General features: G+C 50.8%; 3 protein-coding genes across 10 annotated transcripts in view; 2 read left to right on the forward strand and 1 right to left on the reverse strand.

Moving 5' to 3' along the window:
- CPNE1 (copine 1) overlaps positions 1 to 10,475 on the forward strand; it is a 38,955-nt gene extending 28,480 nt beyond the window's left edge. For 4 of the 7 annotated variants that reach the window (XM_017513154.2, XM_017513138.2, XM_017513145.2 and 1 more), the window contains 15 exons: positions 3,921 to 4,049; positions 4,150 to 4,329; positions 4,461 to 4,535; positions 4,611 to 4,682; positions 4,822 to 4,902; positions 5,073 to 5,162; positions 5,270 to 5,356; positions 5,494 to 5,580; positions 5,675 to 5,734; positions 5,814 to 5,947; positions 6,053 to 6,107; positions 6,362 to 6,413; positions 9,123 to 9,256; positions 9,715 to 9,951; positions 10,136 to 10,469. In XM_017513154.2, the coding sequence (XP_017368643.1) occupies positions 3,921 to 4,049; positions 4,150 to 4,329; positions 4,461 to 4,535; positions 4,611 to 4,682; positions 4,822 to 4,902; positions 5,073 to 5,162; positions 5,270 to 5,356; positions 5,494 to 5,580; positions 5,675 to 5,734; positions 5,814 to 5,947; positions 6,053 to 6,107; positions 6,362 to 6,413; positions 9,123 to 9,256; positions 9,715 to 9,951; positions 10,136 to 10,276 (1,614 nt within the window). In that variant the 3' untranslated portion in view covers positions 10,277 to 10,469. Of the gene's footprint in view, positions 1 to 3,920; positions 4,050 to 4,149; positions 4,330 to 4,460; positions 4,536 to 4,610; positions 4,683 to 4,821; positions 4,903 to 5,072; positions 5,163 to 5,269; positions 5,357 to 5,493; positions 5,581 to 5,674; positions 5,735 to 5,813; positions 5,948 to 6,052; positions 6,108 to 6,361; positions 6,414 to 9,122; positions 9,257 to 9,714; positions 9,952 to 10,135 lie in introns of all 7 variants that reach the window. The other 3 variants (XM_017513161.2, XM_017513168.2, XM_017513129.2) reach the window with 2 other exon arrangements.
- Positions 10,476 to 12,970: 2,495 nt separating this feature from the next.
- Positions 12,971 to 17,694, reverse strand: SPAG4 (sperm associated antigen 4). 2 transcript variants are annotated; one of them, XM_017513274.2, is made up of 12 exons: positions 17,215 to 17,694; positions 16,620 to 16,724; positions 16,269 to 16,335; positions 16,068 to 16,129; positions 15,777 to 15,820; positions 15,445 to 15,470; positions 15,199 to 15,307; positions 14,922 to 14,997; positions 14,625 to 14,740; positions 14,146 to 14,313; positions 13,247 to 13,336; positions 12,971 to 13,143 (listed from the first exon to the last, which is right to left on the reverse strand). In XM_017513274.2, exons 1-12 carry the CDS (start codon positions 17,516 to 17,518, stop codon positions 12,994 to 12,996), a joined length of 1,317 nt encoding a protein of 438 aa, XP_017368763.1. In that variant the 5' UTR covers positions 17,519 to 17,694; the 3' UTR covers positions 12,971 to 12,993. The 2 variants fall into 2 exon arrangements, with proteins under 2 accessions (XP_017368763.1, XP_017368779.1); XM_017513290.2 differs by having other exon boundaries at positions 17,234 to 17,690.
- A 2,058-nt stretch (positions 17,695 to 19,752) lies between these two features.
- Positions 19,753 to 22,693, forward strand: part of LOC108292451 (fer-1-like protein 4) — a 45,522-nt gene continuing 42,581 nt past the window's right edge. The window contains 4 exon segments of the mRNA XM_017513404.2: positions 19,753 to 20,221; positions 20,479 to 20,534; positions 21,299 to 21,387; positions 21,484 to 21,583. Of these exon segments, the coding sequence (XP_017368893.2) occupies positions 20,143 to 20,221; positions 20,479 to 20,534; positions 21,299 to 21,387; positions 21,484 to 21,583 (324 nt within the window). The 5' untranslated portion in view covers positions 19,753 to 20,142.

The raw sequence follows: 22,693 nt of genomic DNA on the forward strand, positions 1-22,693 counted from the left end.
AAAAAAAAAAAAAAAAGTATAAAATGTTGAAACAATACAAAAGTATATGGAGTTCACAAAATTTTCATCTTCCACTCCTTCAAGCTACCTAAAACATTTGGTATATCTTCCATTTTTCTGTGTATTTATTTTATGTTTGTATTCAAATATATTGTAAATACATATCTACAATTGAAGTTTAAAATGGAAGTTTACAATTGAAATAAAAAATGGTCAGACTATTCTTATTATTACTTTATTATTTTGAAGTGGAGTCTCGTATGCAGTGGCATGATCTTGGCTCACTGCAACCCTCCAACTCCCAGGTTCAAGTGATTCTCCTGGCTCAGCCTCCCGAGTAGCTGAGACTACAATTGTGTACCAGCATGCCCAGCTAATTTTGGTAGAGACTGGGTTTCACCATGTTGGCCAGGCTGGTCTTGAACTCCTGACCTCAAGTGATCTGCCCACCTTGGGCTCCCAAAGTGCTGGGGTTACAAGAGTGAGCCTATTTTTTTTTTTTTTTTTTAAGAGATGGGGTTTCTCCATGTTGGCTGGGCTGGTCTTGAACTCCTGACCTCAGGTGATCCACCTGCCTCAGCCTCCCAAAGTGCTGGGATTACAGGCGTGAGCCACCTCACGCCTGGCTTATTTTTTTATTTTTTCATATAATACCAACATAATACAGTTCTGGCTTATTTTTTAGCCACTACTCAGCATTCCTGTGTTCATATATACCATAATTAGTGGATAGACCTTTAAGCTGCCTTTGGTTTTTCACTATTCTCAGCATTAGTGAAATGAGCATTCTTTTTGATTTGTCTCTGTACTGTGTAAACACTGCGTTGGAGAGCATGTGAGGTGACATGCATGGAGTTCAGGTTGCGACCTGGGGGAAGCTGTGATCCTGATCCCTTGGGGGAGCATGTATTCTGCTCTGGATCTGTCCTTGAGAAACCTCCAAGGGAGTGATCAGGATGATCAGAAGTCTGCAGGCCACATTCTAGGGGCAACAGTCAAAAGAACTGGGCTGTTTCTCCAGATTTCTGCTGGGACTGTTCACAGCTTCCATGTGAGTTCTTAGAGGGAGATAGGGTAAGGCCTTCCCATAGCGCCCTAGGCTGGGGAAGAAGTAGAACTACCGGGTAGAAGTAAGAATTCCGAAGAGTTAGGTCAGTTTAGGTAGGATTTGTATGGCCTTAGACTTTCTGATGATTGGATTGTAAGACTGGGTTTTCTATCACTGGGAGCATTCATGCAGGGCCAGGGTGCAGTGGAGGGGCAGTGTGTGAAGCACGTTGAATTCTGAGTGAATCCAAATTTGATAACAGCATTCCAGATGGAGACTGTGAGGGACCAAGATAGGGTGCTGTGGGCTGCGAGGGAGGAGCAATTGACTGAGGATCAGTACAGGGAAGGCCAAGGCTGGAGACATCTCAGGGTATAGTTCTGGGAAATCTGGAATGCTGAGTGAAGTTCAGTGAAAGATCTGATCTTGTCTGCTCTCCTGCTCGAGTGGTCTTCAGGTATATGGGCCAAGGGGGACACAGGGCTAGCATGAGGCTTGAGGGTGATTGTTACAGTGGCTGCAGGAGGACGGAATACCCAGGTGTTGTCATGGTGATCCATGCAAGAAAATAATGTCTCCAGCAGAGGGAAGGAGTGAATCAGAGAAGCTTGGTGCTGCCTGATTACAGGGGCAAGACATCAGTTAGTTTGCTGCTGGCTGGGCAGGGAGCTGGGGCTGGAGATGAACTTTAAGATTTCATTCAGCAAATATGTATTGTTTTGGTGCTTGGGTTAGAACAATAAACAGAACAGCTAAGTATACCTTCCCTCACAGAGTTTATATTCTAGTGGGGGAAATAGTATACAAATACATGTAATGTTAGAAATTGAGAAAAAGCAGATAAGGGGTATGTAGTTTCAAGTGGAGTTGAAATTTTAGAGTGGCTAAAACAGCCTTTTATAACAGGGAAGATTATTTTGAGTGAAGACTTTTGGGGAAAGGGAGCAGTGAGCCATGTGGATATAATGCAGAGAAAGAACACATTCCAGGTATTGCAAAGGGTTTGGGGTAGAAACAAAAATACTTGGGTGCGGTGACACACACTATCATGCCAGCGCTTTGGGAGGCTGAGGCAGGTGGATCGCTTGATCCCAGGAGTTCAAGAGCAGCCTGGGCAACATAATAAGGCCCTGTCTCTACAAAAAAAAAAAAAAAATTAGCTGGACATTGTGGTGCACGCCTGTAGTCCCAGCTACTTAGGAGGCAGAGGTGGGAGGGATTGCTTGAAACCAGGAGGCAGCGGTTCTACTTCACTCCAGTCTGGGTGACAGTGAGACTCTGTCTCACAAAAGAAAGAAGGAACAAACAAACCTGGCTTATTTGAGGAGTGACAAGCAAGGTGGCTGAAATGGAGTGAGTAGGAGAGATGATATTAGATCAGGTTAAAGAAATCTAGACCTTTCAAGACCTTATGGGTCACGGTATAGTTTGGATTTTTTTTTTCTTTTTTTTTTTTTTTTTTTTTTTTTTTTTTTTTTTTTTGAAATGGAGCCTAGCTTTGTCACCCAGGCTGGAGTGCAATGGCATGTGATCTCGGCCCACTGCAACTTCCTGCCTCAGCCTTCCACAGTGCTGGGATTACAGGCACCCACCACCATGCCAGCTAATTTTTTTATTTTTAGTAGAGACAGGTTCGCCATGTTGGTCAGGCTGGTCTTTAACTACTGACCTCGTGATCCACCTGCCTTGGCCTCCTAAAGTGCTAGGATCACAGGCATGAGCCACCATGCCCAGCCAAGTTTGGATTTTTTCTAATTGCAATAGGAAATGGGAAGGTTCAGGCAGAGGTGTAACATGACCTCACTTTTTTTTGTTTTGTTTTTTGAGATGGAATCTCACTGTCACCCAGGCTGGAGTGGAGTGCAGTGGCACGATTTTGGCTCACTGTAACCTCCACCTCCCAGGTTCAAGTGATTCTCCTGCCTCAGCCTCCTGAGTAGCTGGGATTACAGGTGCATGCTGCCACACTCAGCTAATTTTATATATTTTCAGTAGAAAAGGGGTTTTACCATGTTGGCCAGGCTGTTTTCAAACTCCCGACCTCAAGTGATCTGCCTGTTTTGGCCTCCCAAAGATGATGACTTCCTAGGGGCATTACAGGTGTGAGCCACTGCACCCGGCCTCACTTAAGTTTTAATAGGATCACCCTGATTGCAGTATTTAAAATAGCCTGCTGGGGTGGAGATGGGGGAATGGAAGTAGAGACGGCATGGAATAAGGGAGACCAGTTAAAGAGGCTAATGTTGTAAGCCAGGTGAGAAACAGTGATGACTTAGACTGGGTAGCAGCACTGGAAATAGTGATGAGTTGGACATTAGCACTGGTTAGAGGTTAGGAGAATTAGCAGGGGATCCTAACTCCACCATAAGAGATAGGTCCCCAGGGTTAGTGAGAAGTCATTGGGTGAAGATACTTTGTGGGGACATTATCTGGATCATAGTTATATTAGGGGCAATGTTAGGATCAGAACTTGGATTAGGGTCTGACCTGGGACCAGTAAGGGGGTCAGAATGAGATTTATTGGCTTTTGCAAAGGCCAAGATTGGAGTCTGAGTCTGGACAGCCCTATTGGGATTAAGACAAATTTTCAGGTGAGGATAGTTTGGGGTCACAGTTATAGATGGAGGCTATCACCCTTTTTCAATATCTTCAGACCAGGGTTGGCTGTAACCACTATCTTCTGTGCCATTGAGCTCACCTGGGGCTTAAGGGATTTGGAGGCTGTAAGGCCTTCTCATTCTTGGGTGTCATGGGGGTGGATGTATGCACAGCCCTGCCTGGGTGAAGCCTGCTGGACTTCCCAAGCTGGGACCCACAGTCAGGGAAGGGGAGAGAAGTCTCCCTGGTCTTGACCCAGCTCCTTTTCCCTCAGATGGCCCACTGCATGACCTTGGTTCAGCTGTCTATTTCCTGTGACCATCTCATTACCATGGACATCGGCTCCAAGTCTGACCCACTCTGCGTCCTTTTACAGGATGTGGGAGGGGGCAACTGGGCTGAGGTGAGATGGATTATAGAGGTTAAGGTTGTGGAGGGAGGCTAGGATTGTATTTTGGGGTGGAGGCTGTGTGACTGTGATGCTTACTGGCCTCTGCCCACAGCTTGGCCGGACTGAACGAGTGCAGAACTGCTCAAGCCCTCAGTTCTCCAAGACTCTGCAGCTTGAGTACCACTTTGAGACAGTCCAGAAGCTACGCTTTGGAATCTATGACACAGACAACAAGACACCAGAGCTGGGGGATGATGACTTCCTAGGGGGTGCTGAATGTTCCCTAGGACAGGTATGTAGGGCCAGGGATTAGGATCCTTCAGACGCAGGTCTGTGAGACAACCTAGCCCGCCTGGAGGTAGGGGGCAAGCAGGACCTAACCCTGCCTGTTATCCTGAAAACCTCCTCCCCGCTTTGCCCCAGATTGTGTCCAGCCAGGTACTGACTCTTCCCTTGATGCTGGAGCCTGGAAAACCTGCTGGGCGGGGGACCATCACGGTAAGGAACCCAGCAAGGGTTGGGGAGGACCTTACATCAAGGAATTCATGAGGTGATGTAGTCTCCCCTACCTAGGTTTCAGCTCAAGAGTTGAAGGACAATCGTGTAGTAACCATGGAGATAGAGGCCAGAAACCTAGATAAGAAGGTGTGTCTGGAAGTAGGCTCTGGTAATCTAAGAGTTCAGGGGCCAAGCATGGTGTATGGGGGGCAGGGGTGTGGACAGAGGGATGGCATAGTGGTTGTTTGTTCCTGAGTCTCGTAACTGGGGTCTCTGGCATTGGCAGGACTTCCTGGGAAAATCGGATCCATTTCTGGAGTTCTTCCGCCAGGGTGATGGGAAATGGCACTTGGTGTACAGATCTGAGGTATGAGACCCCTGGGATTGGGTGGGCTGGGATAGCAGAGACTCTCCTGGGGCCTGTGACTAGCAAGGTTTGGAATTCAGGGAGAAAGAGACTGCAAGTGGGAAGGGGAGTGTGGCAGCTCCTCACGAGCCATGCCAGAGCTCACTGGAGTCCTTGGCCTCCACCTTCAGGTCATCAAGAACAACCTGAACCCTACATGGAAGCGCTTCTCAGTCTCTGTTCAGCATTTCTGTGGTGGAGACCCCAGCACACCCATCCAGGTGAGGAGCTTGCCTCCTGAGTGGACTGCAACGGGGAAGAGAACCTGGAAAGGCACTTATTCTCATCTGCCACCTGACTCATATGTCCACACACAACTTCCCCTCAGGTGAGATGCTCCGATTATGATAGTGATGGGTCACATGATCTCATCGGTACCTTCCACACCAGCTTGGCCCAGCTGCAAGCAGTCCCGGTCAGTGCTGTCTCTGCCAGGGGTGTGGAAATGGGCCTAGATAGCTGAAGCTCAGGGGAGAGAGGGAGGAGAAGGGAGTTCCAGTCATTGACTGATGCTCTGAGAATTTCCTACCCTAATTTTTCTGTCCTCACCAGGCTGAGTTTGAATGCATTCACCCTGAGAAGCAGCAGAAAAAGAAAAGTTACAAGAACTCTGGAACTATCTGTGTGAAAATTTGCCAGGTGAGACAATAGCCCATGTAACCAAGGCTCTGATTCCTGAGCTCCATGACACCAACTCCTATCACTCTGGCCATGACCCTGGTTTCATCTGCAGGTAGAAACAGAGTATTCCTTCCTGGACTATGTGATGGGAGGCTGTCAGATCAACTTCACTGTAAGTTGCCTTACCGAGGGCAAGAGAACAGATCTGGGGCTCAAGGTGGTCTTCAGCTCCCTTCCTCACCTCCTCTCAGGTGGGCGTGGACTTCACTGGCTCCAATGGAGACCCCTCCTCACCTGACTCCCTACACTACCTGAGTCCAACAGGGGTCAACGAGTACCTGACGGCACTGTGGAGTGTGGGCACCGTGGTTCAGGACTATGACTCGTGAGTACCTGCTTCTCTTGGCTATCCCGACTCACTGCAGATGCTTCAGCCTCTGGGCTCACAATCCCCTCACTGCCTCTTCCCCAACACACTGTCTTCCCACAGAGACAAGCTGTTCCCAGCATTTGGATTTGGGGCCCAGGTTCCCCCTGACTGGCAGGTGAGCTTTCTCTCTTTCTGCCACTCCTGTTTCCAGTTTTAGGGTCCTGATTTTGGGATATGCATTAAATTTACTTGCTTCCTGGCAGTCAGACTTAAGAGGATATGTAGGGATGGATTCCTGCAGGCCATGTAGACAGCAACTGCTCAGGCCTCCATAGCTCCTGTAGAAACTTGGTACACACCCTAGTGTCCTTTTTCATTCTTAGCATAGAGATCATGGGGAAATAACCTCATTTTCATTCTTGTCTGCAGGTCTCGCATGAATTTGCCTTGAATTTCAACCCCAGTAACCCCTACTGTGCAGGTAAGTTTCCCCATCCACCCTGAGGCAGGTCTGTCCACACATAGAGGGACAAGCCTGCATGGGCAAAAGGGAGAGTGGGGGCAGATACCTGCCTGCATTGTCCAGAGGGTAGATTTTATTTAATTTTGATTTTATTTTATTTATTTTTTGAGACGGAGTCTTTCTCTGTCACCCAGGCTAGAGTGCAATGGCACGATCTTGGCTCACTGCAACCTCTGCCTACCGGGTTCAAGCTATTCTTCTGCCTCAGCCTGCCAAGTAGCTGGGACTATAGGCTCATGCCATCATGCCTGGCTAATTTTTGCATTTTTAGTAGAAATGGGGTTTTGCCATGTTGGCCAGACTGGTCTCAAACTCCTGATGTCAGGTGATCCACCTGCCTTAGCCTTCCAAAGTGCTGGGATTACAGATGTGAGCCATAGCACCTGGTCCAGAGGGTGGATTTTAGAGCTAGGCCTCTGGAATGAAGTCATCATGTCAGGCCAGGCATGGTGGCTCACACCCATGATTCTAGCACTCAGTTGGGAGGCCAAGGTAGGTGGATCGCTTGAGCCCAGGAGTTCGAGACTGGCCTGGGCAACATGGCAAAACCCTGTCTCTAATAAAAATACAAAAATTACAAAAAGTAGCTGGGTGTGTTGGCAGGCGCCTGTAGTTCTAGCTACTCAGGAGGAGGCTGAGGTGAGAGGATCACCTGAGCCTGGGAGGTTGAGGCTGTGGTGAACCATGATCACGATCATGCCACTGTACTCCAGCCTGGGTGACACAGTGAGACCCTAAACATAAAAATAAAAATCATCATGCCACATGACTTGAAGCAAGTTGCTTAATCTCCATGTGCTTTGGTTTCATAAGAAGACCAAACATTACAGGAAATTGAGTACTCAAGGAGAGGCTGCAAGGAAAGCAGTAAGCCTGGTACTTACTAAGTGTTCTCTGAAAAATGCTAACTGTTATATTATCATTATTATCTTTGCCTAGGAGCTAACAGGTAGTTAATTGAGCATCAGTGGAAGCCTTGTTTACCTCCTTGTATGGCATGCAAGTACAGGAAGCTCTTTAGTTTAGAGCCAAACCTTTTGACTCCCCAGCACCCCCACGTGGACACCAGCTGAAGTGGAAAATCTGACCTGACCCGATCTGATCTGGGTTTTCAAATTTTAACTTTGTATTTCAACATAAATTCAGATTTAGAGAAAAGTTGCAAGAATAGTCACAGGGGTTCAGGTCCTTGGAACTCAGGGGTCAGGGCCTGAGTTCACAGGGGCTCTTCACCTTTTTCCCAGTTACCCAAACATTAACATTTTACCACATTCACTTTCTCTCTCCTTTCTCATACATGTATATTGTGTGTGTGTGTGTGTGTGTGTGTGTGTGTGTGTGTGTGTGTGTGTGTACATATACACACAAACCTTTCAGGGGAAAAAAGATTTAAAATATATGCGTTTATGTATGAATACGCATGTATACCTGTGTTTGCGAATGTTGTAATGAATAGTCCTGCCTCAGGTTTGCCTCTATGGCCCTACCGACTTTATACCTGTCATTATCCACCTGGCTTTTACCTCTGAGTACTTCATTATGTATCTCCTAAAATCAAAAACTTTTTAAGGTAACCACAAACCAATTCTCAAAATCAGGAAATTAACATCAATACTATTATGCAACCTATAGCATTTATTCAGATTTTGCCAATTGTCCTAATATCTTTTACAGCAAAAGAAAATCTCAGCTCACACATTGCGTTCAGTTAGTATATATCTTTTATCTGGAAGACTTCTTCTTGCCTCACATGATATTAACAATACAGGCCAGATATTCTCTAGAATGTCCCTCAGTTTGGGTTTACCTAAGAAATCCTCAGGATTAGGTTCAGGTTGTACATCGTTGGCAGGAACACCAGAGTGATGCTGTGTATTCTCAGTGCATCATATTCAGAGGCACATGATGTTGATTTATCCTATTACCAGTCATGTTAACTTTGGTCACTTAGTTAAGGTAGGGTTCTACCAGGTTTCCCCACTGTACTAGTACTGTTTTCCTTTTTCTAATTAGTAAGTATATTTTGGGAAGAGACTTTGAAGTTATATAAATACCCAGTTATGCATCAACATTCCCCCTCTAGTTTTTCATTTTATTTTTTAGATGATGGGGGTCACATGCTATGTTGTCTAAGCTGGGCTCAAACCCCTGGGCCCAAGCAGTCCTCCCACCTCAGCCCCGAGTAGCTGGGACTACAGTCATATACCACTGCGCCTGGCTATACTGTCCAGTTTTCACATCTATTGATGAGCCTTGCCTGAATCAGTCATTTCTATGATTGTCAAATGATAGTGTAATTCTTCCCTCTACATTTATTAAGAGCTTTTCCTTCTCCCCCAGCAATTAAACCATAGTATGGATTCTTATTGAATTAAATTGATCATTATTAAATAGGTTACAATCTGATGCTCAAACTCTCCTGGATTTGTCCAGGGGAATCCCTCTCATCTGGGTTTTAATTCAATATGTGATTTAGGGCTAGTCCCCTCCTCTCTTTGAACTTCAGATTCCTCATGTGTAGGAGAGAGTTAAATGCCCTGGTTTACAAGGGTGAATGAATGAAATGCACCCAGGATCCTAGATCTCAGGGCTGGATGGGGTGATTTCAGGACTGGTGTAATCCTGAGAGGTCCAGGATTTGATAGTATTTCTTGATCTTCTCTGCAGGCATCCAGGGCATTGTGGATGCCTACCGCCAGGCCCTGCCCCAAGTCCGCCTCTATGGCCCTACCAACTTTGCACCCATCATCAACCATGTGGCCAGGTTTGCAGCCCAGGCTGCACATCAGGGGACTGCCTCGGTGAGAGTCGTGGATGGCAGTGGTGGCAATCAAGGGCTTCCTGAGGGTTATGTAACAACTTTTTTTCTTTTCTTGAGATGGGGTCTTGCTTTGTCACCCAGGCTGGAGTGCAGTGGCACAATCTCAGCTTACTGCAACCTCTACCTCCCAGGTTCAAGCGGTTCTCCTGCCTCAGCCTCCCTAGTAGCTTGGATTACAGGTGTGCGCCACCATGCCCGGCTAATTTTTGTATTTTCAGTAGAGATGGGGTTTCACCATGTTGGTCAGGCTGGTCACAAACTCCTGACCTCAAGTGATCTGCCCACCTTGGCCTCCCAAAGTGCTGGGATTACAGGCATGAACCATTGTGCGGGGCCTGTAATAAGGGACTTCTTATCAGTGTGGAGATGTGTGGCTGGGGTGTTTGCAGGGGTTTGGGAGGAGGATCTGCCTCAGGACATGAATGGTCTTGTCCCTAGCAATACTTCGTGCTGTTGCTGCTGACTGATGGTGCTGTGACCGATGTGGAGGCCACACGTGAGGCTGTGGTGCGTGCCTCGAACCTGCCCATGTCAGTGATCATTGTGGGTGTGGGTGGCGCTGACTTCGAGGCCATGGAGCAGCTGGATGCTGATGGTGGACCCCTGCATACACGTTCTGGGCAGGCCGCTGCCCGTGACATTGTGCAATTTGTACCCTACCGCCAGTTCCAAAATGTGAGTGGGTGCAAATTTGATCTGGGAGTTTACCCTTTCACCTTTCCCTGATATGAGTAGGGTTGAGGCCCAAGGGATGCTTATATTTCCTCTAAGTCTGGGACAGGGTTGGGTTCTTGGGGATGTAATGCAGACTTTGGGCAGCTGTTCTGGGCCACCACTGACCTCTCCCTTCTCTTGGCAGGCCCCTCGGGAGGCATTGGCACAGACCGTGCTCGCAGAGGTGCCCACACAACTGGTCTCCTACTTCAGGGCCCAGGGTTGGGCCCCGCTCAAGCCGCTTCCACCCTCAGCCAAGGGCCCAGCACAGGCCCCCCGGGCCTAGGTTCCCTTGGAGGCTATGGCAAGTCCTCAACCCTGTGCCCCAGCGGTGCCTCTGGGCCACAGCCCAATGCGTCACACTCTCCTCAGTGCTAGTATTTTGTACTTTTTGATACTTTTATACTTGTTTCTGCTATTGCTGCTCTTGATCCCACCTTCTTGCTCCTGACAACCCTCATTCAATAAAGACCAGTGAAGACCAATGCTTTGCCACCACTCTGTGTTTTTAGATGAGAGGCTGCTATTAATGTCCCCTCTCCGCACCTCAGTTTATTGACTTAGAGGTTGTTAAGTAAAGGATGCCTCTGGTGAAAATCCCCACTCAAAAAAATCGAGTATTTCTGGGCAGATATCTATTCGTTCTAGAGATGTTAACTCACTGTTTTTGAAACTACAGCCAGGGGTGGTAGCATGTGCCTGTAGTTCTCAGCTTGGGAGGCTGAGGTGGAAGGACTGCTTGAGCCCAGGAGCTCCAGACCAGATTAATTTTTTTTTTTTTTTTGAGAGTCTTGCTCTATCACCCAAGCTGGAGTGCAGTGGCGTGATCTTGGCTCACTGCAACCTCTGCCTCCCGGGTTCAAGTGATTCTCCTGCTTCAGCCTCCTGAGCAGCTGGGACTACAGGCGCCTGCAACCACGCCCAGCTAATTTTTTTGTATATTAAGTAGAGATGGGATTTCACCATATTGGCCAGGATAGTGTCAAACTCCTGACCTTGTGATCTGCTCACCTCAGCCTCCCAAAGTGTTGGGGTTACAGGTGTGAGCCACCGCTCCTAGGCTAATTTTTGTATTTTTAGTAGAGATAGGGTATCACTATGTTGGCCAAGATGGTCTCGATCTCTTGACCTTATGATCCACCCATCTTTGCCTCTCAAAGTGCTGGGATTACAAGTGTGAGCCACCACACCGGCCTTATTATTTAAAACTATCTCCTTTATTTTTTAAAGTTATCTCCTATAGGAAGGAAAATTCCCCAAAATGTAAACAGTGGATAAATGCTCCCCTAGTGTGTGTGTGTGTGTGTGTGTGTGTGTGTGTTAGACACTAATTGCTCCCCTACTCTGTGTGTGTGTGTGTGTGTGTTTGTGTGTGTTAGACACTCTGAGTTTCACGTTTTTTTTTTTTTGAGACGGAGTCTCGCTCTGTTCCCCAGGCTGGAGTGCAGTGGTGTGATCTCTGCCTACAGCAGCCTCTGCCTCCTGGGTTCAAGCAATTCTGCCTCAGCCTCTAGAGTGGCTAGGACTAGGAATGTACCAGTCTCTTATTCATGGAGATTTGAGTCCCAGTTTTTTGTCAACAATGCTATAATGAACATCCTTGTACATGTATCTTTGTGTACTTAACAGGAATGGTTCTGAAGAATTTGTTCCTAAAAGTGGAAATGCTAGATAAAAGAGTATATTTAACATTTTTTGGCCAGGCACAGTGGCTCAAGCCTGTAATCCCAGCACTTTGGGAGGCCGAGGCGGGCGGATCATGAGGTCAAGAGATCAAGACCATCCTGGCCAACATTGTGAAACCACATCTCTACTAAAAATATAAAAATTAGCTGGGCGTGGTGGCATGTGCCTGTAGTCCCAGCTACTCGGGAGGCTGAGGCAGGAGATTGCTTGAACCCGGGAAATGGAGGTTGCAGTGAGCCGAGACTGTGCCACTGCACTCCAGCCTGGTGACAGAGTGAGACTCTGTCTCAAAAAAAAAAAAAAAAAAAAGTATATTTAACATTTTTTAAAATTAGCGGAGCGTGGTGGTGGGCGTCTGTAATCCCAGCTACTGGGGAGGCTGAAGCAGGAGAATCGCTTGAATGTGGGAGGCAGAGGTTGCAGTGAGCTGAGACCACACCATTGCACTCCAGCCTGGGTGACAGAGCGAGACTGTCTCAAAAAAGTTGCCCTCCAAGATGCTGCATGTTTCTTTGCTCATGCTGGTCCTCCTTTCCCACTCCTAGGTAGAACTTATTAATCCTTTGTTGCCTGTCTCCTCCTTCGTTTTTCCTTGCAATTCTACTCTTGACCCTTGGAGTGAAGAATTCTTGGATCTGGAAGTGCATCATTCTGTTTCCTGGAACCTCTTCTTTCCCCTGCCAGCCTCCTTGAGGACAGGGACTGGTGAACACTAAATCATCTATGCTGTGCCTCACACAGAGTTGGGCAGTTAGATCTCAATAAGGACAACCTATGTAGGGGGTACCAGGCCTGCATCAGCCTGTGACTCAGAAGCTTCCTAGAGGTTCTCAAGTTTCCTTGGCTTTTGAGTGTGTGCCTGCAGAAAGGGGGTAGCTACCCCTCCACCTGTACCTGGCAGGAGTTGGGGACTTTTCCATTTATGTTGGGAATTAAGCACAAAAAAGGTGGGTTCAGGCTGCCTGCAGCTCTGCAGTTAGAGGGCAGCCTCTACAGAAGGGTGGGCATGGGTACTGCTCTGGCGCTGCCTTTCACTAGCTGTGTGACATCGAACAGATTTCCTGACCTGAGCAGCTTCCCTCTCTGGTTGTGAGGATAAGGTTAGGTAATGTATGTAATATCCACAGCACTGTTTCTTGTATATAGTAGGCACTCCATAAACAGGAGCTGCTATTACCATCTTGATCTAGAGTTCTCCAAGAAAAGGGAGTGCATTGGGAAGTCAATCTCACCATACTTAGATGCAACAGCAGCCAGAGCTCTCCCACAGAGCACTCCAAAGCACTGATCCAGCTTCTACTCCAACAATCAGCATGTTTAATGGGGCCCCCCTGTGGCACTGCCCTCAGCCCCCTCTGAAGTTCGCACACCATGGGCACGGACTCGATACAAGCATGTGAAATGGGGGTGGCCCCAGTTGCTTAGTATCTGGATCTTCACTTTGGGAAAGGCAGCTGGGGGGTCATTCTGGGGAGACAAATGGATCATGCCAAGGGCTACCCTCCTCCTGGGTCATTCATCTCTCACTACCCCAACTCACTTCACATCTTCACCCTAGAGACAAACACACCTGCAAGTGGAAAGTCTGAATCTCCGATTTCTCAACATCAAAGGTGAATTTCCCCAAGAAAACTTCAGTCTCATCATCAACTTGGAGGCCCTGGTGGGTGAAGAGTGAAAGGAGGAACTGTGAGGGGGCCAGGTGGAGGGGGGAGAAGAAAACTTCTTTGCTGAGGATCCTCTATGTATTCAATAGCTATATGCATGTTCTTATGTATTTTTTGATGGTCATACAATATACTGTAATTCAGAATGTGGGTTCTAAGAAACCAGGTTTTAAGTTTTAGTCCTGCTAATCGTTAGTTGTCTTACCTTGGACAAATATCCCCTCTCTGGGCATTACTTTCCCCATCTTTAAAGAGGGGGATAATAATAGTACACCATAGGCTGTTATGTAGAGGCAATGCAGGTGCGGTGGCTCATGCCTGTAATCCCAGCACTTCAGAGGGCCGAGGTGGGCAGACTACTTGAGGTCAGGAGTTTGAGACCAGCCTGGACAACACAGCAAAACCCCCATCTCTAACAAAAATACAAAAACTAGCCGGGTGTGGTGGCACACGCCGGGAGGATGAAACACAAGAATCGCCTGAACCCCAGAGGCTAAGGTTGCAGTGAGCTGTGATCGTACCACTGCACTCCAGCAACTTGGGTGACAGAGTGAGACTCTGTCTCAAAAATAACAAGAAAAGAATGCATGTAAACTGCTTGGCACGGAGTAATTGCTCTACAAGCAATAACTAATATCTAGATATGGTTATGATTATAACCTGCCGCAGCTCTGAGAGGCAAATAGTAGTATCTCCACTTTATAGATGAGCAAGCAAAGACTCAAATAATGGCAACAGTCCTCAGGACTGCTAGGGCTTTCTAAGCAAAAATCTCCCACCTCCTGACCTCGTCCGCACTCACAAAGACCGCGAAGTCACGGGGGGCGCTGTTGGCTCCTCCGCTGTGCGCCACGCTGGGCGGCGGATGCTGCAAGGTGATGTCGCTCAGCTCCACTTGGCCGGGTAGTCGGATCACCACGTGGCCTTGGTCGCCCTCAAAAGCCCAGCAATTCCCAGGGAACACGTCGGGCTGCAGTCGGACAAAGGGACCACTGGAACCGTGGGACAGAGCAACTGCTGCCGCTCCTCAGCCCAGGCCTCAGCTCGACCCCATCCATCGGCCCGCCCAGAGGTCCACCTTCAGCCCGCCCAGGGCACTGTCTCCAGTACTGCCAGGTCTCTCCTTGAATTAAACGCCATCCTCGAGCCCCACCCAGGACAAGCCAGGCCCCGCCTAGCGCCACGCCCTCGGCTTCGCCAGGCTCCGCCTATAGGGCGGGGTTTTGGTCCTTTTCCCAGCGTCCAGCCCCGGGTCCCATCCCGGGACATTTCCAGGCTCACCTCCAGGATAACCGTGGGCGGCCGCGCGTAGTTCCAGAAGCTGAAGCGATTCCAAAAGTAGGCAGTGTTCCTGTCTGCGTAGTCGTGGGATGTCTTCTCTAGGTCGATGGAGGCTCCTGGAGCAGGGAGAAGTAACCCTCAGGGGTTCCCAGGCCTTGCCGGGAGTCGGGGCGGTGGGGGCGGCGGTGGATCTGTCCGAGCCTCTGTCTTCCGCCAGTCTGGTGCATGAGTCTGTCTGTGTCAGTGTCTCGGTCTCTTTCCTGTCTGCGTCTGTCTTCCAGTGTCTCCGGGTCTTACCCACAGAGCTCAGCGCATAGTCTGGCTTTCGCACAAAGTCCTCACTCAGCCTCTGGAACACGAGCTTGGCCACCCTCTGCAAAGAAGGAGGGCGAGGCCTGGAGGGGCGGGGCTTGCGAGCTGCTTTTACAGGTGGGCAGGACCTCGGGGAACTGGGTGCTTTGGGACGGACTTCTAGGGCCCGGGAGAAATCCCGCAAGGCTCTGGGCGGAGCTTAAGTCTCAGGAACCTGGGAGCAGGGATTCACCAGGGGTTTCCAAGGTGCGCTGAGGCTCACCTCGCTGTTGGCTGCGCGAACAGTGGACACCTCCTTGTGGAGTTTATCCAGCTCTGCCTGGAGCTGCTGCAGCTGCTGCCCCTGGGAGCGCACGCGCTCGTGGTACTCACTGGAAGTGGGAGGTGGGCGCCGCGTGGAGTTGGCTCCCTATCCCCCTGCATACCTTCAAGGCCCCCCACGCCTTCAAGATTCTCAAAGAAACAACTTTGAGTCCCCCAATTTCCCACCCTAGGGGCCCTCTTTCACCTTAGAGTAAGCATCTCCTTAGGTTCCTGTTGGAGGAAGGGACAAAACACAGAGCCGCTCAGCTCCCGTCGCCCTTGCTCCTACCTCAGCCTGGAAACCGCCAGACTCGAAGGGCTTCCTTTTTGAAGACTGTGTCCCCTTTCCTCGATTCTTCCTTGACCTCCCAGTATCAGAAGCCCCAAGAGACCCTCAAGCACAATCCCTCACAAATCTGTTTAGATCCAGCCTTCTTAAGGACTGTAGCCCCTACGTCAACAGTCCAGGGGACCCCCACAATCTCCAGGTTCATAACCTGCCAGCCCCCCTACCCCAGGACAATCTCCCCAACTCACATTCTCCAAAGGAGAGACCAGGTACAGAAGCCCCAACCAGATTACTGGAGAAAGAGGAGCGGGGGTGTCTCAGGGGAAGGAAAAGAGAACAGGTTTATCTGGCATACGGGGACAGTGGGAAGAGGCTTGAGGGGCTTAAACCTGGGGAGGGCGGTGGAAATCTGAGGGGGAACTAGAGGGCTCTGCAGGGGAATGCCAGGAGCTGCAAGAGCGAGGATGTAGGAGAAAATGTGCAGGGTTTGCCTCCGAAGCACCCAGGGCTGGGGCTCCAGGGAATTCAGTGCCCCTCACCTGCCAGAAAGAGGCTCAGCAGCGACACAGCCGTGAACAGGAAGCGGATGGAACAGACCTCCCTGAGGAACCGGAGGGAGGCTGAGGCCCCGACCTGCTTAACCCTCCAGCCCCCACCCCAGGGTTCTAGACCCAGCTCCTGCCAACACGACTCAATCGGATCTGAATTGGCCCTGGGGCGCCCGCGTCCCTCCCTCTGACCTGTATACGCTGACCAGGGCGTCTCCTGCCAGGGATAACGACACCCTCAGCACCTGGAAGAGCAGGCCTGAGGCCAGGACAGGGGGTTCGGAGAGGGTCCCACGGCGGAGAGAGGCGGGGGCTCAGCGAGCGTGGTGTCCGGGTTCAGAAGGGGCTCGGGAGAGGCTGGGGGTGGACCTGGGGCTCAGGAAGAGAGGGGTGGGCTAGGAGAATTAGTTGGGGGCTAAGAGAATGAGTTGAGGTTCGGAGAGGGTCTCGATACTCAGACGGGGTCCGGGGGCTCAGAGAGAACTGGAGTTCGGAGAGGGGAGCCCGAGGGTCAGAGGGGATCGCGGCTGGCCTGGCCCGTACTCAGAAAGCTCTTGGACAGCCGCGGGGGAGGCATCTCCTGCCTCAGATCCAGGGTCGGGAGAAGGGCGAGCGGCTCCTCAGAGACAACTGGAGACCCAGTCGGTTCTGCGGGAACCGAAGGGCTCCACTGGGGCCTTGCGCACCGCGGACCCATTTTCCCCTCGATACCCGGCTGCAGGTCCCTCAGCCCAGAAGCCAGAAAGCTGGGCAGCCTCCCACAGGCTTTGGTCCCACTGCTGCCAGATCCCGGCTCCCACTCTGCGGCCCCGCCCCTCAGGGAGGCTCGGTCAAGAGTTGGTCCCACCCCCAAACGGATGACCCGCCTCCAGCCTTAGGTCTTGGTGGAGCCCAATTGTCCTGGATCCACTCACGCCAACACTGAGGCCCCGCCTCCTCAGTGGCGCCCAATCACAAGATTTTTCCCCGCCCCTTCCCATGCCGTCCATCACACCAAGGCCCCGCCCCTTAAGGATCTCATTTACCCTACAGGCCCCACCTCGCAGGGGGAGCCCAGACATCATCTTAGCCCCGTCCCTGCCCCGCCCTTAGGCCCCGCCCCTTCCATAGGCTCACCCGGGGTCGACCCCGCCCGCACCCGAGGCCCCGCCCCTCACGGTTGCCGCGCCACAGGCGGTCTCCCCGTTGCGGCTCCGAGGCGCCGGCTTCTGCCGAGAGCTTCCTGCCCATGTGGTTCCTCCGGGCACTCCCGCGCTTAAGGCGGGCTCACCGCAGCTCGGGCCCTGGGCTCTTCTGCCCTCGGGCTCCCCTGGCCCCGGCCCCGCTGACCGGCGCCCGTTGCTGTCCTCCGAGGTGACGCTCATTGAGCTGTTCTCGCTGAAAAAGTTGGGCGTGTGCTTGCTCGGGGACGAGGCCGAGCCCGGGCGGGAGCTTCGGCGCATCCTGACCCGGCGCTGCCCGTCACGGACGCTAAAGCCGCAGCCGCGGTCGCCAAGTCCCTGGGGCCCTCCTTCAGCAGCCGCCGCCGCAGGGACCCCACAGACCCTGCGTGAAGTTGGCAGGCCTAGCGGCCGCACCTGCCCTTGCGCTGCGGCCCGTGCGGCTGTGACGTCACAGAGGAGCTTCGGTCTCCACGGGCTGCTCTGGCTGTGCGTCACAGGGCTGGCCGTGACGTCACTGGGAGCCGTAGCCATGGCAGCCTCTCCTGTTTATGACTTTTTTTTTTTTTTTTAAGAGACAGGGTCTTTCTCATTGCCCAGGCTGGAGTGCAGGGGCTTCATCATAGCTCACTGTAACCTCGAACTCCTGGGCTCAAGTGATCCTCCAGCCTCGGCCTCCCAAAGTGCTGGGAGTACAGGTGTGAGCCACCGCGCCAAGCCTCTTTTAAAGCAAACGATGATGTCACAGCACTTCCCAGAAAACCTCATCTAAAATTGCACTCAGAGTATAACAGTTTCTTTCTCCTTCCTTCCGTTCTTCCTTTTCTTACTAAAAATACAAAAATTAGCTGGGCGTGGTTGCGCGTACCTGTAATCCCATCTACTCGGGAAGCTGAGGCAGAAGGATTGCTTGATCGCAGAAGAATCTCTTGATCCCAGAAAGTGAAGGTTGCAGTGAGCTGACTGAGCCACTGCTCTCCGGGCTGGGCAACAGAGTGAGACTCTGTCTCAAAACAAACAAACAAACAAACAAAAAAACACGTTTTGAAAGACAATGCAGTGCATCGTGCACGAGTTGCACAGCTAGGCAAACAGGTCCAGGTAGGGGAATAACACACTGCATAACATTAGAATTCCCAAATCCTTCCCTCCGGCCCAGTACTCTTACTGCCTCGCATACCTTCCTTAGAATGTTAGGAACTGGGGCTGGGCGCGATGGCTCATGCCTGTACTCCCAGCACTTTGGGAGGCTCAGGCAGTGGATCACTTGAGGTCAAGAGTTCGAAACCAGCTTGGTCAATATGGTGAAACCCCGTGTCCACTAAAAATACAAAAATTAGCTGGGCGTGGTGGTGCACGTCTGTAGTTGCAACTACTTGGGAAGCTGAGGCAGGAGAATCACTTGAACCTGGGAGGCGGAGGTTGGAGTGAGCCGGGATCACACTACTGCACTTCAGCCTGGGTGATAGAGCTAGACTTCGTCTCAAAAAAAACGCAAGAATGTTAGGAACTGGAAGTGGCAGTTCTTAGAGGGGTTGAGGCACAGGGGCAATCTGTTAAGCTGTGTTTCAACCCAGAGGGAAGATGCCCATGCCAGGCTCCAGAGGGATGACATCAATACCTTTCTTCATTAGGTGCCACAGAGCCCACAAGGAAGAAGGGAGAAGGTGGTGAAGGCACTGCAAACTAAGAATTCTGGTTCATACTACCCTATCTCTGTTTCTGCCTTGTTTTCTGTCTGTGAACTCCTTTGGGTCTCAGTGTCCCTATCTGTTAAAAGGGGGAGGTGAAGCCCTCCCCCAGCATCTGAGGGTTTCAGGTCTAATCTGGATCTTTCTTAACAACGGAACAGCCTGTCCCTCTTGTCTGGTGTTTTTTAGACCCCCAGACTCATTTGAATACATAACAACTGGCTGAGTGCAGCTTTGGGAGGTCAAGAAGGATTGATCACCTGAGTTCAGGAGTTCAAGACCAGCCTGGCCAATATGGTGAAACCCCGTCTCTATGAAAAATACAAAAAATTAGCTGGGTGTGGTGGTGGACACCTGTAATTCCAGCTACCCAGGAGGCTGAGACAGGAGAATTGCTTGAACCCAGGAGGTGAAGGCTGTAATGAGCTGAAATCACACCACTGCACTCCAGCCTGGGCAACAGAGCAAGACTCCACCAGAAAGAAAGAGAGAGAGAGAGAGAGGAAAGGGGCCGGGCACGGTGGCTCATGCCTGTAATCCCAGTACTTTGGGAGGCCGAGGCGGGTGGATCACGAGGTCAAGAGATCGAGACCATCCTGGTCAACATGGAGAAACCCCGTCTCTACTAAAAATACAAAAAATCAGCTGGGCATGGTGGTGCATGCCTGTAGTCCCAGCTACTCAGGAGGCTGAGGCAGGAGAATTGCCTGAACCCAGGACGCAGAGGTTGCGGTGAGCCGAGATCACGCCATTGCACTCCAGCCTGGGTAACAAGAGCGAAACTCCGTCTCAAAAAAAAAAAAAAAAAGAAAGAAAGAGAGGAAAGGAAATAAAAGGAAAGGGAAGGCATGAGGTCCATGCCCTTGAGGCTTCAGGGCTGGCAGGGAGCAGACTGAGGTCCTGTTTGTTCCCCTTGCCTCCCTCCCCACCCTATCCCAGCTCTCATTCCCTGAGAATGCAGGATGGAGGCTGAGGCAGTCCTGCCAGCTTGCAGCTGGTGGAGCCAGGGAGGACTGAACTGACCTCAAGGACCTTACCTCCATCTCTCGGTCCTCTCCTCCCTCCCCACCCGTGACCCCCAGCCCTGCTCCCTGTGTGTTTGACTAGAGGGCAGGGATTGCTAAACCTGCTGGGTGAGTCCAGTGAGTCAGAGGCGATTCAGGTGGGCGGGCTGGTGGGCAGGAGGGCAGAGGAAGTGCCAGTGCCACTGAGACCATGGCTCTGACAGTGTGCGTGCAACGACTAACAGGGCTGTCCGGCACCCACGACCGACAAGTGAAGCTCAGCTTTCGCGGTGAGACTTGCTGGGGCACTCTAAGTATATTTGAATCTGGGGGGCCCTTGACCCAATGCCTTCCCATCTCTACAGCTTGTCTCTTTCTCCACCCAGCCTGGTGTCTCCAACCCTCTGCCTCTTTCCTTCCCATTGTCTACCTTTCTTTAAGGGTGAATCCAGGAGCGACTTGACCCTGGGCCAAGGGTGGGTGAAGCAAATTATTTTTGTGTGTGGGGGGGAGGGGCTGATAAATGACTAGTTTCAGTTCTGAGCAGGCTTTACCCAGAAAACAAGAAAAATTCACTGTGGTCAAGAAGCCGATATTGGTGAGGTCAGTACAGTTGGTTCCTGGTTTGTCTCCCATCCAAGTCCAACCTGGGGTTCAGGGGCTCATTCCTGGGTTTGGGGAAGTGTAGTCTTGGGAGGTGGGGGTCAGTCTGAGGCTTAAGAGATCAGATCCAGATCAGAACAAATCAGTCCCAAGACTGGGGGAATTCATTTGTGATCAGTAGTCAGCCCCATTCAGAGTCAAACCCATGTGCAGGGATCAGTTCCAGGTTTGGGGACGTTAATCCTGAAGTTTTAGCTCCAAACCTGGAGGACTGGCTCCTGTCTGAGGGTTAGGAATAGGCTTTTTCTTTTTTCAGGAGACAGGGCCTCAGAGTCAAACCCATGTGCAGGGATCAGTTCCAGGTTTGGGGACGTTAATCCTGAAGTTAGCTCCAAACCTGGAGGATTGGCTCCTGTCTGAGGGTTAGGAATAGGCTTTTTCTTTTTTCAGGAGACAGGCTGAAGCGCAGTGGCACAATCTCAGCTCACTGCAACCTTCACCTCCTTTAACCTCCTGAGTAGCTGGGATTACAGGTGCCTTCCTACCACCATGCCTGGCTAATTTTTGTATTTTTAGTAGGGAAGGGTTTTCACCATGTTGGCCAGGCTGGTCTCAAACTCTTGACCTCAGGTGATCCACCCAACTTGGCCTCCCAAAGTGCTGGGATTACAGGCATGAGCCACAATGCCCGGGCAAGAATAGGCTTTGGATTGGAGTTTGGGGTCAGCACAGCATGGGTGTCACAAGCTTCTTCCTGTCCCCAGCTGTTCCACTGACCCCACTATGGGGCTCCACTGGCTGGGGAGTGTCTGTCTGTGCAGGTGGTCAACTGCAGCCATGTATTCAGACCCAGGTGAGTAGGCGTGGGGAGACAGGGATGCAGGTCGGGCTGGGGGTGACTTAGAGTCATTCCCCTGGGTCACTCTTTTGCTCTATGCCACTCCCCTAGGCCCTGAGGGACCCTGGTGATCTCCCTGCAGCAGCTACAGAATGCTGGGCGTTTGGTGCTACGGGAAGCTCTAGTGGATGAGAATCTTCGCGTGTCCCCGGTGAGCCCCTCTGGCCCCCAGGCTGCCACCCTCAGGTACCTCTAGATAAAGGGTTCCATTTCTCACAGGGGAAAACCTAAGACCCAGAGATGAGTGGTAGGTAACAAGGTCTCTAGCCATGATTCCTTTCAGGAGTCAATTCTTATGGGAGACAAAGATGAAATTGGCTGGATTTTCCTGGTTTTTCATGGAGGGGCTCATACCCTAATAGACATGGACCTAGCTTCAAATCTCAGATCTGGCCATTTCCCAGCTAGAACTTGCAGAATTCTTTAGCACCTGGAAGCTGTTGTCTTTTTCTTTTCTTTTTTTTAAGACAGAGTTTCACCATATTGGCCAGGCTGTTCTCAAACTCCTGACCTTGTGATCCATCTGCCTTGGCCTCCCAAAGTGCTGGGATTACAGATGTGAGCCACATTGCCTGGTCTGGAAGTTGTTTTCTCATTTACATGATATTGAGTTTTTTGTTCAGCCCATCATCATTTGTTGAGCTCTTATGATAAGCCAAGTACTGAGCTGAGCAATGAGGATTCCGTGGTGAGCAAAACCAGATAAGGAAGGGAGGCAAATGGTAAACAAATATTCACACAAGTAAATGTGAAACTGCAACTGGCATGTGTTAGAAGCAAGCTGGTAGAGGCTGGGAGAGGGTACAATGGGAGTATGATCTACTTGGGGGCCAGAGAAAGTTCCCTGAGGCAGTAGTACTTGAATTTAGACTTGAAGGATAATAGGTGCCAACTAACTGGGAGGAGAGAATGTTCCAAGCAGAGGAAAGGCATCTGCCTTGAAGGAGCACAGCTGAGGTGCCTGGAGTGAGGTGGAGCTGGAAAGGTTGGTGGGGCCAGACCAGGCAGGGCAGTGAAGGCCACCGAAAGGGACTTCCAAGAGCAATGAGGGAATTTTGGAATCCTGTTGGGCGTCCCCAAGAGGTAACTTGTGGCTGGGCACACAGCTCAGGCCTGTAAGCCCAGCACTGTGGGAAGCCAAAGCAGAAGGATCATTTGAGCTCAGGAGCTCAAGACCAGCCTGGGTAATATAATACCTCATCGGCTGGGCGTAGTGGCTCACACCTGTAATCCCAGTGCTTTGGGAGACTGAGGTGGGCGG

The sequence above is a fragment of the Cebus imitator genome, unplaced genomic scaffold, assembly GCF_001604975.1.
Source record: "Cebus imitator isolate Cc_AM_T3 unplaced genomic scaffold, Cebus_imitator-1.0 Scaffold18, whole genome shotgun sequence".
Taxonomy (NCBI): Eukaryota; Metazoa; Chordata; class Mammalia; order Primates; family Cebidae; genus Cebus; species Cebus imitator.